The 18,901-nt window shown below is 44.4% G+C and overlaps 1 protein-coding gene across 1 annotated transcript in view; it reads left to right on the forward strand.

Moving 5' to 3' along the window:
• Nucleotides 1-18,901, forward strand: part of ATRNL1 (attractin like 1) — a 1,808,663-nt gene that overhangs the window by 370,867 nt on the left and 1,418,895 nt on the right. Inside the window, exon 5 of the mRNA XM_086919594.1 lies at nt 14,840-15,048. Within this exon, the coding sequence (XP_086775720.1) occupies nt 14,840-15,048 (209 nt within the window). The remainder of the gene's footprint in view (nt 1-14,839; nt 15,049-18,901) is intronic.

Consider the following 18,901-nt stretch of genomic DNA (forward strand, 5'->3'; position numbering starts at 1 on the left):
ATTGAACCTTCCATATAGGAGGATCTATTGGAGCCCGGGGGACATACCCCAGATTTATGGGGGTGCAACCATAAGAGTCTAATCAGCTCTACCAGGAAAGAAATAGAGGTGACCATCGTGTATAAAGGGATAGGAGGCTGTTTTATTTCCTCATAGTTAATGGTAATGGTGTCATTTAGTGAATGAGAGTATTTAATACAGGTAGAATTCAATGAGAAGCTAGAATTCATGAGCATGTCTTTAAGGCATAATTTATTTAATGACATGACTTCAGTTTTATCCATATTCAGTTTGTATCCGGGTACTCTGGAATACTCCTGTCGTAAGCAACCCCACGGTGCCTGCCACACAGTTCAGGGTTTTATAGGGGGGTCCTTTAGGTACCCCCTCAGCCATCAACCGTAGGCTGCGGGGACAAGGGGTCCCTGCCAAGAGCCCCCCTAATCACTTTCTGACAACCTTTCCGTATGGGACAGGCCAACGCTGAAAGGCTCTTGGTAATCAGTATTGTAATCCCGACGACTGAAACATTGTCCATAGGGGTGTACGATGTAGTTCCGAGCGACAGGAATACTCCATGTGTCATTTAGAACCGAGTTAGAATGACTGGCCGGTTTACGTTCCGACTGCGAAAATCATAATCGGGCGGTTGGAATGTAAACCGACCGAGTCGGAAGGGCTCATACAGGGGCGAGGAGATTCCAACAGTCGGGAGTAGGCTTTCCGCGCGACATCGTAATTGGCCCCTTTGTGTAAATTGCAGCAATCGGTACAGAACTGCAGGATGCAGCATGTCTAGCATTAAGGAAGGTTCTGGAATTTCTTTGTGAAGTATTTACCCTCCGCACAACCTGAAGGGCTAAAAGTTTAAGTGGACATTTTTCAATCTGTATTAGTAACTAAATGGGTCTGTAAGTTTCCAAATAAATAAATCTCAATCTTTTTTAGGGAGCAAACACAAGCTTTGAGAAAGGACCCACAACCACAAGATATTGAAGAAAACTAGGAGAATAGAGAAAAACGTTTTAGTCTTAACTGTGAAAAACAAGAATAGAACTCCACTGTAAATCTATTGGGACCTGGTGCTTTGTCATGATGTAATTTTGTGAGGGTGGTATACCTTTCATGAGGGAAGTCCCACCCATTGTTGGGGATACTTGGGTATATTGGCCAAAAATTCATCTAATTATTTTATCCAGTGGTGAGGAGTATACAATTGTTAATAATAATCCATTAAACAGCCCATGATAATTATAATGTTTTTACCTTGCTTAACTGCAATAATGGTTATTTTCGACCTTCCTTCTGTATTGTTAAATAATTGACCAACATCTTCCATGCTGTGTTACGTCCACCATAATATTTAGCGTTGACTTTAAGTAACATGCCACATGAACTAAGGGTGGAGGTTCTATTGAAATCTAATTTAACATGGGCCAAACTGGCTAATGTTGTTGGTTTAGCACATGAAAAAAAATTCCTGTTCAAGGTGTTTAATTAGCTTCAAGATGGGAGAAGTTTCAGCCAAGGCTATCTTCTCCTAGCCACTACGTACTTAATATTGAAATCTCCTATAGTCACTTTAACACATCCCATACCATACCAAAGGACATATCAGATGTATTATTGAGTGTGAAAAATTCTGAGGCAAAACATTCTAATTTAATCAGCAAAGGAATTAGCTTTTGGTATGAATAATTGACCAGCAGTTTATTAGATCTTGGGATATTAAGGACAAGATCAACACCAATAATGACAGGAGCATGGTCTGAAATAAGAATAGCAATTTCAGCATTTGCCAAAGAGCCTAATATGTCAGAGCTAAAAACAAATATATAATCTAACCTTGATCTGGACTAATGTACTCCATGCATCACCTAACGCACCCCAGAGGAGGTTTAAATGTTTTTTGCATGTTATTTGCCATATATATTGTGAAGTGGAGTGCCGAAAAAGGGATCCATAATTTGGTTGCAATTGCCTCCCATTACCAGATTGGTGTTAAAGCAAGACATTAACCTCAATGAGACATTATTTTAAAAATTTAGATCATCCTGGGTGGGACCATAGACATTTAACTAGGTGTAGGCGGAACTGGTGGAATATCATAAAAACTCTACATGACTCCACTGAGTTCCACCAATGGTTGGAAAATACATATCATCCCTGCTCACACTGTTTTTAGCACCAGTAGCTAGTTCTGTGCTGAAAAGGTATAAAATCTACTCTGGAAGTACCCTCTAACCATGACAGTTTATGAACTGTACCAGGAAGCCCACCTACCCACCGAAAATCACACGGATGCAAAATCATGCTTGTAACCTCTCATTCCGAAGCCTTGCATTGTTCCCATTGTATTGCGGGAATGTGAAAAACAAAATCCGCCACATGGCAATTGGCGGACTTTGGCAGGAACTCTGTGTTACAGGAGTAATATGGAGAACCCACATTTCTCCAATTCTGCCCATGCCTACATTAAACAGCACTAATGGGCTATCATTAATCTTAAGATGAAGGAAGATCCACATACCTTTATCGTCCATTTCCTGTTATTCTACACTGACCAATGAAGCCTTATGAAGAAAATAATGACTCAGTGTTTATTATTCTTGGCAGGAGATCAGAAACCGTGACCAACTCAGTTTTTCTTTAACAAATTTAGGTCTTTATCTGTTAGATGAGTCTCTTCCCAGAGGGCAATTTGACATTTCAATTTCGATAGATGAGTAATAGCCCATTGTTTTCTTAAACGAATTGAAGAGACCTTTAACATTACAAGATATTATTTGAAATGTCTGCATAATTACAAATACATAACATGGCTCTCTATAAGTTAGAGAAAGAAAAGTCTTAAATATTGCATAGTGAGAGTATCGAAGTCTAACCAAAAATAAAGAAGAATGAAAGAGACCGGACCATGGACCAAGACATAAGGCATAAGGAAAAAAGTTAACAAAAGAAGAGATGAAGTAAAGACAGAAAAGAAAGACCAAGTAAGAGAGAATAAACTCATTGGAGCGTCCTTGACTAAATAAGGAATTAACATAGAGAAACACACAGCAGTGAAAATAGGGAGTGGTGAAATGCTAAGGCAAGGGCCCCAATAAGACAATAACACAGAAAATTGATGATGAACATGCAGTGAAGGTAATAATAAAGGAATAGCACAAGAAAACATGTTGAAAACACTCCATAATCATAGGAAGGGAAGAGGACAAATGTATGGGGAAACATTAAAAAAGACAGAGCAACATGATGGACATGTCTATCCACAGAAGCCTGTGAAGAAGAGGAGGAAACCCCAGGGTCAATGAATAAGCAATAATTAAAGTATGGAAAACAATGAGATAAGTATAGCAATAAAACAGTGTCTTCCCCACTTCCATAAAATGTCCCCTATGGCATTAAATAAAGTCTTGGAAAGGCAAGGGTGTACAAGACCAAATCTAGCATTCATAGAGCTCAAGGCAGGATGCATCTTAATAAACTGCTTGCCACAGCCTCTCAGTAACCTTTGCAACATCCTTCGAAAGGAAGACTCTGTGACCCAACAATAGCATTTGTTTCTCCACTGAGAATATCAACATAAAATCAGTATATTGTAAGATAAGGCTGATGTACATGCTCAAGGGCCGTCAATGTCCTTTTTGTATGTTAAAAGGAGTTTCTGACATTCCGACTTATCCAGCGTGAGCGGTATAAATAATTTTAGGTCTAACTTCGAATTCACTACTTACTCACTTGTCCCTCTAACTGTACTGGGCCCCCTACAGATAGACGGATCACAGCATTACCCCTACCACAGATGTGAATGGTCCTCTAATGGAAATTCTCCGCCAATAGTTGGGATGGGAATTAGGATGTCCAAAAACACAATGTTAGCCATCCAATGAGGACCATCAGTTGGTGACTAACTGTGGTGTGGGTGATAAAGGGGCACGGAGACCAACTCGAGGGAGGTAAGGCTTTATTTTAGTAAATGTCCTTTTTTTTCTCAGAGTCTGTCTTTCCCGGGATAAAGCAGCTGGGTCCAGTGTGTCCTGTCCTACGCGGGATCTTCGGGGGCTGCTTGGTCTTTGTCCGGGCTCTCCACTGACCGTTTCTCCTCCTCTCAACGCCACATGCAGAGGAAAGAAAACTCTATCAGTATGCAGCTTGACTATGCGATAACCCTTAGGGTTCCTGGGGACTGAGGACACCAGTGAAGGTGTATGATACAGTCAGTTGTATTCAGTGAAGGATAGTGGAGGGACGTCGTGAGGTTAGGGAGGTGGGTACGGTAAAGGCAAGATGGGAAAGGGGTATTTACACTAGTTACACTGCGCCGCCTCACCTACCCAGCCAGCTCGACATATGCTGACGTACCTGGCTGAGCCACACTCTTCCTCTTTGAGTGTGGCTGGGCACTTCACAGAACCGTTGGCCTCCAGGCACAGCTTTCTCCTTCCTCGACTCTTCTGGATTCGGTCTTCTCCTCCTCGCTCTGTTTTCCTCGCCCTCCGCTCACTGTTTCTTCTCCTCTCCGTCCTCCTCGGTATCCAAACACCACGGTTCTTCCTCTTCCGCACTTTTAACCAATCCACAATGTAGGGCACATTGGTGGGCGTGTACCATTGGTCGCACACTGCTTGTCCTATCAGCGAGTTGCCCCAAAGCACCGTGGTCCATGTAGTCAGCATCGGCGGGTTCGCCTCTGCCAGGGTCTTCAGCAAAAAATCAAATCGCGTTGGCCATCCCTGGACACGTGTTTCGAGGTTGTTGCCTCTCGTCAGCAGGGAGTAGGAATAAATGATGGGGTGCTGCATAGGCTGCCAAAAAATGTCTTCAGGTTCGGTACCACTCATGGCACGCAGGTGCGTAACCCGGCTCGTCAGCCCCACCAGCTCCAACGAAGGAGCTTGAATATAAGTTTATGTACCATTGGTCGCACACTGCTTGTCCTATCAGCGAGTTGCCCCAAAGCACCGTGGTCCATGTAGTCAGCATCGGCGGGTTCGCCTCTGCCAGGGTCTTCAGCAAAAAATCAAATCGCGTTGGCCATCCCTGGACACGTGTTTCGAGGTTGTTGCCTCTCGTCAGCAGGGAGTAGGAATAAATGATGGGGTGCTGCATAGGCTGCCAAAAAATGTCTTCAGGTTCGGTACCACTCATGGCACGCAGGTGCGTAACCCGGCTCGTCAGCCCCACCAGCTCCAACGAAGGAGCTTGAATATAAGTTTATGTACCATTGGTCGCACACTGCTTGTCCTATCAGCGAGTTGCCCCAAAGCACCGTGGTCCATGTAGTCAGCATCGGCGGGTTCGCCTCTGCCAGGGTCTTCAGCAAAAAATCAAATCGCGTTGGCCATCCCTGGACACGTGTTTCGAGGTTGTTGCCTCTCGTCAGCAGGGAGTAGGAATAAATGATGGGGTGCTGCATAGGCTGCCAAAAAATGTCTTCAGGTTCGGTACCACTCATGGCACGCAGGTGCGTAACCCGGCTCGTCAGCCCCACCAGCTCCAACGAAGGAGCTTGAATATAAGTTTATGTACCATTGGTCGCACACTGCTTGTCCTATCAGCGAGTTGCCCCAAAGCACCGTGGTCCATGTAGTCAGCATCGGCGGGTTCGCCTCTGCCAGGGTCTTCAGCAAAAAATCAAATCGCGTTGGCCATCCCTGGACACGTGTTTCGAGGTTGTTGCCTCTCGTCAGCAGGGAGTAGGAATAAATGATGGGGTGCTGCATAGGCTGCCAAAAAATGTCTTCAGGTTCGGTACCACTCATGGCACGCAGGTGCGTAACCCGGCTCGTCAGCCCCACCAGCTCCAACGAAGGAGCTTGAATATAAGTTTATGTACCATTGGTCGCACACTGCTTGTCCTATCAGCGAGTTGCCCCAAAGCACCGTGGTCCATGTAGTCAGCATCGGCGGGTTCGCCTCTGCCAGGGTCTTCAGCAAAAAATCAAATCGCGTTGGCCATCCCTGGACACGTGTTTCGAGGTTGTTGCCTCTCGTCAGCAGGGAGTAGGAATAAATGATGGGGTGCTGCATAGGCTGCCAAAAAATGTCTTCAGGTTCGGTACCACTCATGGCACGCAGGTGCGTAACCCGGCTCGTCAGCCCCACCAGCTCCAACGAAGGAGCTTGAATATAAGTTTATGTACCATTGGTCGCACACTGCTTGTCCTATCAGCGAGTTGCCCCAAAGCACCGTGGTCCATGTAGTCAGCATCGGCGGGTTCGCCTCTGCCAGGGTCTTCAGCAAAAAATCAAATCGCGTTGGCCATCCCTGGACACGTGTTTCGAGGTTGTTGCCTCTCGTCAGCAGGGAGTAGGAATAAATGATGGGGTGCTGCATAGGCTGCCAAAAAATGTCTTCAGGTTCGGTACCACTCATGGCACGCAGGTGCGTAACCCGGCTCGTCAGCCCCACCAGCTCCAACGAAGGAGCTTGAATATAAGTTTATGTACCATTGGTCGCACACTGCTTGTCCTATCAGCGAGTTGCCCCAAAGCACCGTGGTCCATGTAGTCAGCATCGGCGGGTTCGCCTCTGCCAGGGTCTTCAGCAAAAAATCAAATCGCGTTGGCCATCCCTGGACACGTGTTTCGAGGTTGTTGCCTCTCGTCAGCAGGGAGTAGGAATAAATGATGGGGTGCTGCATAGGCTGCCAAAAAATGTCTTCAGGTTCGGTACCACTCATGGCACGCAGGTGCGTAACCCGGCTCGTCAGCCCCACCAGCTCCAACGAAGGAGCTTGAATATAAGTTTATGTACCATTGGTCGCACACTGCTTGTCCTATCAGCGAGTTGCCCCAAAGCACCGTGGTCCATGTAGTCAGCATCGGCGGGTTCGCCTCTGCCAGGGTCTTCAGCAAAAAATCAAATCGCGTTGGCCATCCCTGGACACGTGTTTCGAGGTTGTTGCCTCTCGTCAGCAGGGAGTAGGAATAAATGATGGGGTGCTGCATAGGCTGCCAAAAAATGTCTTCAGGTTCGGTACCACTCATGGCACGCAGGTGCGTAACCCGGCTCGTCAGCCCCACCAGCTCCAACGAAGGAGCTTGAATATAAGTTTATGTACCATTGGTCGCACACTGCTTGTCCTATCAGCGAGTTGCCCCAAAGCACCGTGGTCCATGTAGTCAGCATCGGCGGGTTCGCCTCTGCCAGGGTCTTCAGCAAAAAATCAAATCGCGTTGGCCATCCCTGGACACGTGTTTCGAGGTTGTTGCCTCTCGTCAGCAGGGAGTAGGAATAAATGATGGGGTGCTGCATAGGCTGCCAAAAAATGTCTTCAGGTTCGGTACCACTCATGGCACGCAGGTGCGTAACCCGGCTCGTCAGCCCCACCAGCTCCAACGAAGGAGCTTGAATATAAGTTTATGTACCATTGGTCGCACACTGCTTGTCCTATCAGCGAGTTGCCCCAAAGCACCGTGGTCCATGTAGTCAGCATCGGCGGGTTCGCCTCTGCCAGGGTCTTCAGCAAAAAATCAAATCGCGTTGGCCATCCCTGGACACGTGTTTCGAGGTTGTTGCCTCTCGTCAGCAGGGAGTAGGAATAAATGATGGGGTGCTGCATAGGCTGCCAAAAAATGTCTTCAGGTTCGGTACCACTCATGGCACGCAGGTGCGTAACCCGGCTCGTCAGCCCCACCAGCTCCAACGAAGGAGCTTGAATATAAGTTTATGTACCATTGGTCGCACACTGCTTGTCCTATCAGCGAGTTGCCCCAAAGCACCGTGGTCCATGTAGTCAGCATCGGCGGGTTCGCCTCTGCCAGGGTCTTCAGCAAAAAATCAAATCGCGTTGGCCATCCCTGGACACGTGTTTCGAGGTTGTTGCCTCTCGTCAGCAGGGAGTAGGAATAAATGATGGGGTGCTGCATAGGCTGCCAAAAAATGTCTTCAGGTTCGGTACCACTCATGGCACGCAGGTGCGTAACCCGGCTCGTCAGCCCCACCAGCTCCAACGAAGGAGCTTGAATATAAGTTTATGTACCATTGGTCGCACACTGCTTGTCCTATCAGCGAGTTGCCCCAAAGCACCGTGGTCCATGTAGTCAGCATCGGCGGGTTCGCCTCTGCCAGGGTCTTCAGCAAAAAATCAAATCGCGTTGGCCATCCCTGGACACGTGTTTCGAGGTTGTTGCCTCTCGTCAGCAGGGAGTAGGAATAAATGATGGGGTGCTGCATAGGCTGCCAAAAAATGTCTTCAGGTTCGGTACCACTCATGGCACGCAGGTGCGTAACCCGGCTCGTCAGCCCCACCAGCTCCAACGAAGGAGCTTGAATATAAGTTTATGTACCATTGGTCGCACACTGCTTGTCCTATCAGCGAGTTGCCCCAAAGCACCGTGGTCCATGTAGTCAGCATCGGCGGGTTCGCCTCTGCCAGGGTCTTCAGCAAAAAATCAAATCGCGTTGGCCATCCCTGGACACGTGTTTCGAGGTTGTTGCCTCTCGTCAGCAGGGAGTAGGAATAAATGATGGGGTGCTGCATAGGCTGCCAAAAAATGTCTTCAGGTTCGGTACCACTCATGGCACGCAGGTGCGTAACCCGGCTCGTCAGCCCCACCAGCTCCAACGAAGGAGCTTGAATATAAGTTTATGTACCATTGGTCGCACACTGCTTGTCCTATCAGCGAGTTGCCCCAAAGCACCGTGGTCCATGTAGTCAGCATCGGCGGGTTCGCCTCTGCCAGGGTCTTCAGCAAAAAATCAAATCGCGTTGGCCATCCCTGGACACGTGTTTCGAGGTTGTTGCCTCTCGTCAGCAGGGAGTAGGAATAAATGATGGGGTGCTGCATAGGCTGCCAAAAAATGTCTTCAGGTTCGGTACCACTCATGGCACGCAGGTGCGTAACCCGGCTCGTCAGCCCCACCAGCTCCAACGAAGGAGCTTGAATATAAGTTTATGTACCATTGGTCGCACACTGCTTGTCCTATCAGCTTGACTATGCGATAACCCTTAGGGTTCCTGGGGACTGAGGACACCAGTGAAGGTGTATGATACAGTCAGTTGTATTCAGTGAAGGATAGTGGAGGGACGTCGTGAGGTTAGGGAGGTGGGTACGGTAAAGGCAAGATGGGAAAGGGGTATTTACACTAGTTACACTGCGCCGCCTCACCTACCCAGCCAGCTCGACATATGCTGACGTACCTGGCTGAGCCACACTCTTCCTCTTTGAGTGTGGCTGGGCACTTCACAGAACCGTTGGCCTCCAGGCACAGCTTTCTCCTTCCTCGACTCTTCTGGATTCGGTCTTCTCCTCCTCGCTCTGTTTTCCTCGCCCTCCGCTCACTGTTTCTTCTCCTCTCCGTCCTCCTCGGTATCCAAACACCACGGTTCTTCCTCTTCCGCACTTTTAACCAATCCACAATGTAGGGCACATTGGTGGGCGTGTCCTTGTCCTCGTTGTAAGCCCAGTTAAAGGAGCCATCCTCTTTTTCTCCCGGTTGTTGTTTCCACCAGGCTTCGGACTCAGTCTCCCAAGTGTCCTGGTTCGGTGGAAGAGAGGGGATGGAACTCTGGTCAGTGATCCACCAGTCCGTACTTGTATATGTTCCCATATCCTGCCCAACCCCTCGGCTACACTAACTTACAAGTTTGAAATGAGGTTCAAATGCACTACTCTCTGGGCCATGCTGTAAAAATAAAGAACCATAATGGGGAGACCTACCCTCCTAAATAAATTGAAGTCTAACTAGAACGATACACGCTAGTAGTTCTGCTACTGCAACACAGAATAAAAGAAGCAAAACTTGATATTCTGAAAAGATTAGCTGATTCGCCCTACAACATATTTAAAACAAATGAGTAATTTAGCTCAGTTTCAAATAAAGGACATCATGACCCAATAATGGACTTAGGCAATTTACATAGTGTAGTTATTATATTTATTTTCCAAAATCGACACAGAAGCAATTTCTTAAGCATCTCAGTCAAGAATATTAAAGCATGTAGTACAAGACTACACATTTAGTCAGAGGTTTAAATCCAAAGAGGATGGCTTAAAACAAACATTCAATACAAAGTTGCAGATTTCTACCAACATTAAAGGCAGAAGGATAGTTGGATTATCTTTAACTGCATCTAAAGATTTAAAGTAAATAAGTAAAAGGAATCACTTTTAAAGTTCTCTATGGGTGAATCCATAAGCATGGGCAAAAAGGGTATTTAAAGAAAAATCAAGTAGTTCAGCAAAGAAGGATTCCAGGTTAACTGCATAAAAGCATCAGCAAAAAGGCAGTCCAAGATAGAAATGTAAAGGATGATTATGAAATGATAGGAAAGAGTTCTGTTCCTTATCAAAGGAAAGAAAAATAAAGAGCCTTTGTTGGATCAAAGAGGAAAATAGGTATGACGTCTCGTTAAAATCAAAAGCACGACAAGTTGGGTCCCATAGAAAGAAAAATAGCATTGTGTTGCCCCTCCTTTAGGGTTTCTTCTTTTATAGTTCTTATGACACCTTAATGACATGATGTCACTCCACTAGTCAGTCAGTCGCATGATTAGTTTACGTATGTAGTCACCAAATACATTTTAGTTACTCCTGCATTCCTTCCCAGGCACTTAATATGAAGGACTTTGCTTTCCATGCCTCACAGGTTTGTCTAAAGTAAGATATATACAATGTAACCGACTATGGCTTCGGGTTAGAGTTGATTTTCCCACCGAGCCATCTAACCGTGTACTTCAAAATAATGTCCTTTGTATGTAAGATGAAACATGCACAGAACAAATAACGCAACATTTGCAGAAATGCTAATGATTTATTATGCTTACAAGAGAAAATTTGCATCTGAAGAAAGAACACGTTTACAGCTTAAAATGCATGCATCAGCTTTAAATGAATTAAAATCAATTGGAATCAAATATAATGCATTGAATCATCTTTTCTTATTAAGAGAAGAATGATAAATGTTTCACCAATGTATTACCACACAAAATTGATTGTTAGCTATGGCCTACTGCCGCAATTTTCAAAATCTGTACATGTAAATTAGTCTTAAAAACTATTTTACTAAAATTCGTTTCCTACTTTTTATAATCATTAGGGTCTCTACTATCACTTCTGTAAGTTTCAGCTTCTAACTTCTTTTATTGCATAACTACAACACAATCTATTTATAATGCAATTGCAATGAAAAGCAATAGAACTGTTTAGCCTCGTCGTTAGATTCATTAGTTTTTATCAGTACATGAACAGTAAGGCATAATTTCATGAGTAATATTGTTATGAAAATCTATTAATAAGCGTTATCACAATTTAGCAATGTATTTTCTCCTTTTCTTTAAACTCTTTCAAGCACGCTTTTGTAGTGCTGTTACTTCACTTGTCTCTATTGTTGTATCGCTTTGTTCATCTTGTGCAATGTGCACATCCAGGCTTTTGTGTCTAAATCAGTAAAAGTGCCATGTAAAGTGTTTTTTTAAATATTAGCGCTATCACAACCAATTTGGGAATGGCGGGTTAAAAAAAAGAAATTAAATTGGAGCCTTCCAGACCCTCAGGAATACCATAAATGTGTAGATTATTTCACCTGTTCCTATTTTCCAGGCCTTCAGTTTGTTTTTTAGAGAAGTTCATTTCTGTTGCCATGGAGTCAACCTTGGTGATACGATCCAGTGCATCACTGATATGTTGTTCAATGTCCGTCACTCTAGTCTCAAAACTGCATCATTTCTCTTCACTTCATTGTAGGTTGAGATTGATTTCAACAACAAATGGTTTTACGTGCTTAACCCCTTCCACGTGGGGCTAATTTCCCTGCGGTGAGGGGGGGTGGGGCACGGGCGGCACCACGTTACTCATCACGGGTCCAGCTGGTCATGCTGCACAGTGGAGCTGTGCTCATGACGAGCTGGGCTTGTCATGACTCCACCCACTCCTGTAGAACGCCCGCACTGGAGGGGAATAAGCCACGCGTGGGCGGGCCGCGGCAGTTATGACGAGCTCAGCTCGTCATGAACACTGCTCCACTGTGCCTCATGACATGGTGAGCTCGTCATAAGCATGTAAGGGGTTAATTTACTTCATAAGGTCCTCCAAAGTGAATAAAGGTGGTGATTTTGACTTTTTTTTCTGGTGTGTTGTGCCTTCACTTGAACTATCCTTATGAGGATTCGCGGCTGTAGCAGGTGATGAAGAAGGTGATGTGAACAGTTTAGAAATAGAAGTGGCTGGGATATCCATTCTAGGTGGGGTGGATTCCAACATGCAGAATATCCAACCACACAATGTAGGTTGTGATTACATTTCTTACTGTGAAGTGATAGTGCTTTCCTGCATTGCTTTATTGATGTAAATCTTCCCATTCAATGCAAAATTTTGGGAAGACACGACTTTTAAAGGAAGTTGCTGTAGTAGTCCGGAATGAAAGGAGTAGCCAGAGAATGTCTGGTATTTATTGGGGATTGACAAGATGAAGATGTTATCCTACCCTATAGAAAATGGTAAATTAAAAACAAAATTCAGTAAGGACAGACATGTGGGTGAAAGAACTACTGATACAAGAGAAGGCCTCTGCCAGAGGAACTAATTGACATGTAACAGCGTTGAGTGGCTTTCCTTACGTAACACACTCCTCTGAGGAGAAGTAATGATAAAATAGTGGTGGCAACAGCCAGGCGCGAGGCACAACGAGAAATTAAGATTTCAAATAGAAGGGCCTCTATTAAAGCAAGACAAAGTCACCTTGCTGCTCCGACATGACCCTGCTGCCTCCACCTACCTTCACAACCCCGTTTAGAGTGTGAAAGCTGGTCAGATCCTCAAATGACAGGCTGGGAAATCGGGAGCCTCAACACTGGGCGGCAATCCTGCTGGCGAGCTAGCCCCGCCCTGCCCCTTATATTGAGCTGTTTGCAAGCAATTAATATTACATAACAAATTCACATGCCAAATGTTTGCCAGTGATTGCAGTAATGTCATTCTTATTTTAGAAATTCACCTATTGATTTCATTGTTTTTTTTTTACCTGCTTGAGATGTACATAATCTGGTGAGCGATACAATGAAGGAATTGATAGTACATTTATTGCTTCATAAATTGTTTGGGTGTTCCATTTTACTGGGTAATATGCCCTACAGTGTATTTGTTATCCATCTTAAATCTAAATCTCAGCTTATTGTATTAGTGCCCAAATATCAACCTCTGACCTAACGTATAAACAGAAAATGCATATAGGTTATACTGATCTGTCTGAATGTGTGCCAAATGAAGATTCAGACCTTACTTGTATTCAATCCATTGACTGCATGCTAAGGCCATTGTACCCTAATACTTTAAATGTATACCCATAGCCCTACCCTTTCTTCTGGCCCACCTGCCAGCTTGGCTCTCTCCTCATTAAACGCATGCCTCAAAAGTCCATGCTCTGCAATTAACTGCACCCTTCATATGCCAAGCAAAGGATGCCTTACTAATTCATCCATCCTTATATCTGTCTCCCTCACATTCTCTGATGATGCCATTATCTAGCATGAATATATCACTTTTCAACCCTACCTCCCTCCAGCCCCAAAGCCTCATTCTTAACACTCTTCACGGATTTCCACATACTTAGTGGTGAGTGGAGGATCTGTATTTCAATCATCCACGAATGCTCGTAATATTGTCACTGACCATGATCTACATCTACTTTCTGCAGAGAAACATTTCTTATTGAATCAACACACAACATATGCTTTTTTGGCACCCTTTTAACATCACAATACTTCTATTAGCCAAAGATCAGACTTAAGGGGAGAATATGTGTTTATGTATGTAAGAGCTCAGGGAAGTGTATGTTTTAAAATCCACACAGAGTCTGCATAATGGCATTCATTAGGTGGACCTCTTTATTGAAAAGATGGCCAAGTATGCCTTTCTTAATTTATAGGTACTAGGCAAGAGGTGTACCCTCAGATTACAGAATCGCAGGGGAGACATCTGGATTTCCTATTATATTAGACATTTGATAGGCTTTACAACTGAAAGTGGCGCTTGGAGTAAAAGACGAAAAATATATTTCAATGGAAATCATAAAGATGATATTGAAGCCACATTTAACATTTTGCTTTGTGCCTCACTTGATATTTTGGCAGCACAATATTTTTCAAATAAAAATAAAACTGGTTTCTATCTTTTGTATGGTAGATCCAGTGCTGTAGAAGAAAATATTGCTGCAGAGTACCAGTGGCTCTCTACCATTGATATATGTTCTAGATGGAATGCAATCATCTTAGACCCCAAAGGTTGTCATTATATTTTTGTACCAACATGTATATTCTCCAAAAATTCTAGTATGGCACCTGTAAGATGTTTTTAAACTGCTTTGGCTTTCATGACAACCATTAGAACTTAGAGGTTGAGTTCATATGGATGTATGTCAGTACTACCCGATCTTTTAGATCGCGGTACTTGACAACGCGGTTTCTACAACGCAAGTCGTTACAACGACTTGCGTTGGAGGGCGCGGATTGAGAATTATTATAATTTTATATTCCAACACCAGCCCACGTAACAGTAGGGAAGGTGTTGGAATATAAAATTACAATATTCCCTAACCAACAGCGCCATTCAGCGCAAGTCGTAGTAACGACTTGCGTTGGAATGGCCGTGCGGTGAAGGTAGTGCGGTGTAAACACCGCGTTGTAAACGATGTTCCCCGTTCATATTAAAGGGAGTGGCTCCTGAACTATTCCCTGATATAAAATCATCGTCTAGTGATAACTTGACAGCAGTGGAACTATTCAATTTTGCATGTGATTTTTTCCGACACCTATGATCATGTCGTAGAAAAGAAATTGCTGGGTTTTTCTAGCTCCTGTTAGCAAAATTATTTATTTCTCTTCTTTCAATCTAGGATTAATTCATGTCCCAACAATTGCTCAGGCCATGGGAAGTGCAGCACGGGTTCCTCCATTCCTGGCAGGGTTTACTGTGACTGCGATAAGTATTGGAAAGGGGAAGCTTGTGATATCCCATACTGCAAGGATAACTGCGGAAGCCCGGATCATGGCTACTGTGACCTCACTGGCGAGAAGCTGTGTGTGTGCAATGAGAGCTGGCAAGGTGAGTTTTCTTTGCACGCTTCCTTAAATTAAGAAATTTCTTGAACTGGGTAAAGAGAACATTCTGATTGAAAGATGCCTGATAAACAATTGGTGTATTCTTTTATACAAGGAAGTTCAGCTGCTGTATTTAAGACAATCTTATTGTTGTGAGCATAAAATACACTTATTTCTTCTTGTGTTTAATTGTCTGTATACATGTGTCATGCAAGTACATTATATTACTCTTGGATGGGTTTTCTCTGCTGGTTTATGGAAAAGGAGATATTTTCTGTTCCTACTGTCTGTGGTCAGCTTTTCCTAGGCAGGACACATACAAATATAACAAGAGGCCTTTTCTATCAAGAACATTCAATAAAAATAATTGCAGGCATGTGTAGCTCTCGCATAAAAAAATGAGGCACGTCCTCCTGGTTTTTATTACCTAGACTTTTACTGTGCTACCACATTGAAAACCAAACCTCCTTTAGATCTTCATCGTAGATTTATTAATGTGTTAGTACAAAATAGAATATGAATCGTTATGCCAAATACAAAAGCTAAAATTCAAAAGATCCTCAAAATGTTCGACTCATGGCAGTGGATGTCTCTAGACTGCGTGTCTCTATCAGATTACTTGGTCCAAAATGTTTTAATTTGTCAAATGGGGTGGGATAGTTGGGCTGATTTATTGTGTGTGTGCAAAGTCATCCCAAAGGCTTGCACACAATTTCAAGGCACTGAAATTGTTCCTTGAATTTAGAGTTAGTATTGGCCGCCCGGTAGGAATAATTCTAAAATCCTCCCCCCTCCTAAACTCCCCACTGACTCGCTTAAATGGTCAGAAGAAATTATTGTCCATGCTTCCACCGTGTTGGGTGTTTTTAATCTGTGGTCTGAAGACTCAAAGGCAAATCTGAATTCTGCAGTCAATTTTTAAATCCTGTAGATTATTAAGTCCTTTAAGCGCAAACATCTGGTGAATTCCTCTATGCATAAATCAGGTTATACTCTGAACCTTTTATTTTCCAACTTTAGAAATATTGCCTTTGTTTCCGCTCAAGCTCGACCATAGACTGACCATTCTCTTGTTACTTTCCTAATTATATTTATGGCTAAAATCATGAAAGATCATTTGCAATGCACAATCACCAAATGAGACTGGAATAATAGATCTTTAGAGAATTTAAGGAGTACATATAATAATTTCCGCCATGAGCAGTAAAATCACATCAGTAACAACCATGAATACTGCAAGGAGCTGCTACAACACATTTGAAACGCCATCAGGGTCTCATTGGATGCTAGTGCACCTGTGCACTCAAAGGCAATCAAAACAAACTTTTAGTCTTGCCCTTGGTTGACAGGAGCTCTCATGGCCTAAAAACAAACCTGTGAGAAACTTGAAATAACTTGAAGGAATGATTAAAATCCTCAGTACAAACAAAGTTTACTGTAGAGGAAAAAAATATATTACTCCCCAAACGTTTTCATAGACGGCGAACGCATTGTCTAAAAGGATTGAAACATTATACAGCCCAGCTGTGATCAGAGACTATTTGGTACCAGGTACAAGAACCAACAGATGCTTTAGGCAGTTTTTTGTAGCCAAAATAAAGAAAATTGGAGGGAACCTCCTTGCCTAGTAGGAAGGGTGGAGTTTTGGGATCCAGCCTAACGCTGAGATTGATCTGCTTGATAATGCTTTGACATTACCAGCATTCATCACCATAATGGCAGACACCTGTTTAAACGTTTTCAATGTAGTAAACCCTCTGGGTCCCCTCAGGACTCATAACTGGCTTCTTTCTTAAAACTTTCCAACCCTTGCATCTCCCCCATGGCAACTGACATCATTAATGCCTCTTTAGCAGAAGGTTTACTTCCTCCTGAGTTGAATTGATAAAGAAACTGCCCCTGACTACTTGGCCAACTTCGGAACTATTTCCTCTATACTATACTATACTATACTTTACTATACTATACTATACTATACTAAACTATACTATACTATACTATACTATACTATACTATATTAGAACATTGGAATGTGGCGCACTCCATTGAATACAATAGAGGGCTCCGTGGTGTTTCTACAGGCCGGTAAAAGCCTGAAGAGCAACATTCCAATGTTGCTTCCCGAGGGGATTGAAACTCCCTTGGGCTCCGAGAGGCCTTTGTTTTATTTGTTAGAACATTTTGCCTTTCACGTGGCAAAATGTTCTAATAGCCTTATAACTCTTCATAGCTGGGCTATACCGGCCATTAAAGTCTTGCTCCCTTGTTAAAGGCCCTCTCCTTCGGCTCGGGCCTTTAACACTGGAGCGGGCCTCTCATGGCCGGTATAGCCCACTACGGCGGGCTATAAGGCTATCCTATAATATACTAGGCATTTATAAAGCGCATGGCTATCCAACGGGCCTCCCAGCACTAAATATCATACCCGTCGCATAGTGCCTACTAGACATGAAAGCTACTTGAACAGATGGGTCTTGAGATGTTTTCTGAAATTGTGTTCTGCCTTTAACATTCTCAGTGGTAGTGGCTGGTGTTCAAAAGTTTTCAAGCCAGTTACGCAAACAAGCACCTGCCACTTCTAGCTTTCTTAATCAAAAGCAAAGTGGGGAGCTTCTTTTCAGCAGACCGTAGAGATCTTTTAGGATTGTGGGGGGTTAGGCGCACCTGTAGTAGAGGAAGACTCTTGTTATTCATAGCCTGATTGGCTAGGCAAAGAGATTTGAATGTAATTCTCTTATCAGCCAGTGGAGGAACACAAGAGACAGAGTCACTGGGCGTTTTGGTATATTTAGTAGAATGCATGCTGTGACATTCTGGACCACTTGGAGTCACTTAACCACATGCAAAGACTTACACAGATATACTGAGTAGCTGTGCTATGATACAAGACAGAGGTGGTTTAAGAGTATTATTACTACTGGGCCTCTCTGCACCATTTGATACAATGCACTATAGTGTTCTCCTTCAACACCTGCAACAGCTCCATATCAGGGGGAAGGCCTATGAATTGATTGCCTCTTTTATTTCAGATAAAACTCAATATGTCCAACTAGGCCAAGGGTACTCCTTGTACGGCCCGCGGGCCGCCAGCGGCCCGGCAAGCCTTCCCTGGCGGCCCGCGGACCTTGCCCACATCATACCAGTGTTTTAATTTTTTTTTAAAAAGAGTGTCTGCAAACACAAGTTTCAGCAGCGCGACTCGGAGACTCTGCTGCTCTGTGGGGGCCGGCCGGGCGATTCCTGCCATAGTTAGAATGGTGCTGCAGGGGCGCTAAGAGGTAAACAACACAGCCTCATTAACATGCTAATGGTCTTTTAAAGACCTGTTAACCCGCTCGGTGCGGCTGTGTGAGTGGGAGGGAGAGGGAAAGAAAGGGAGACAAAGTGAGGGAGGGAAAGGGAGACAGGATGAGGAAGTGAGAGGGGGAAGGAGGGGGAGAGAGGGAGGGAAAGGGAGTGACAGTGAGGGAGGGAAAGGGAGACCGAGTGAGGGGGTGAGAGAGGGAAAGGGAAGGAAGGGGAGGGAGGAAGGGAAAGGGAGGGGGAGGAAGGGAAAGGGCGTGACAGTGAGGGAGTGAGGGAGGGAAAGGAAGACAGAGTGAGGGAGTGAGGGAGGGAAAGGGAGCGACAGAGTGAGGGAGTAAGGGAGGGAAAGGGAGACAGTAAGGGAGTGAGGTAGGGAAAGGGAGACAGAGCGAGGGAGGGAAAGGAAGACAGAGCGAGGGAGGGAAAGGGAGACTGAGTGAGGGAGTGAGAGAGGGAAAGGGATGCAGGGAAAGGGAGGGAGGGAAAGGGATGGAGGGAAAGGGAGGGAGAGAAAGGGAGTGACATAGTGAGGGAGGCAAAGGGAGATGGAG

This window comes from Lissotriton vulgaris, chromosome 5 (assembly GCF_964263255.1).
Source record: "Lissotriton vulgaris chromosome 5, aLisVul1.2, whole genome shotgun sequence".
In the NCBI taxonomy this organism is placed as follows: Eukaryota; Metazoa; Chordata; class Amphibia; order Caudata; family Salamandridae; genus Lissotriton; species Lissotriton vulgaris.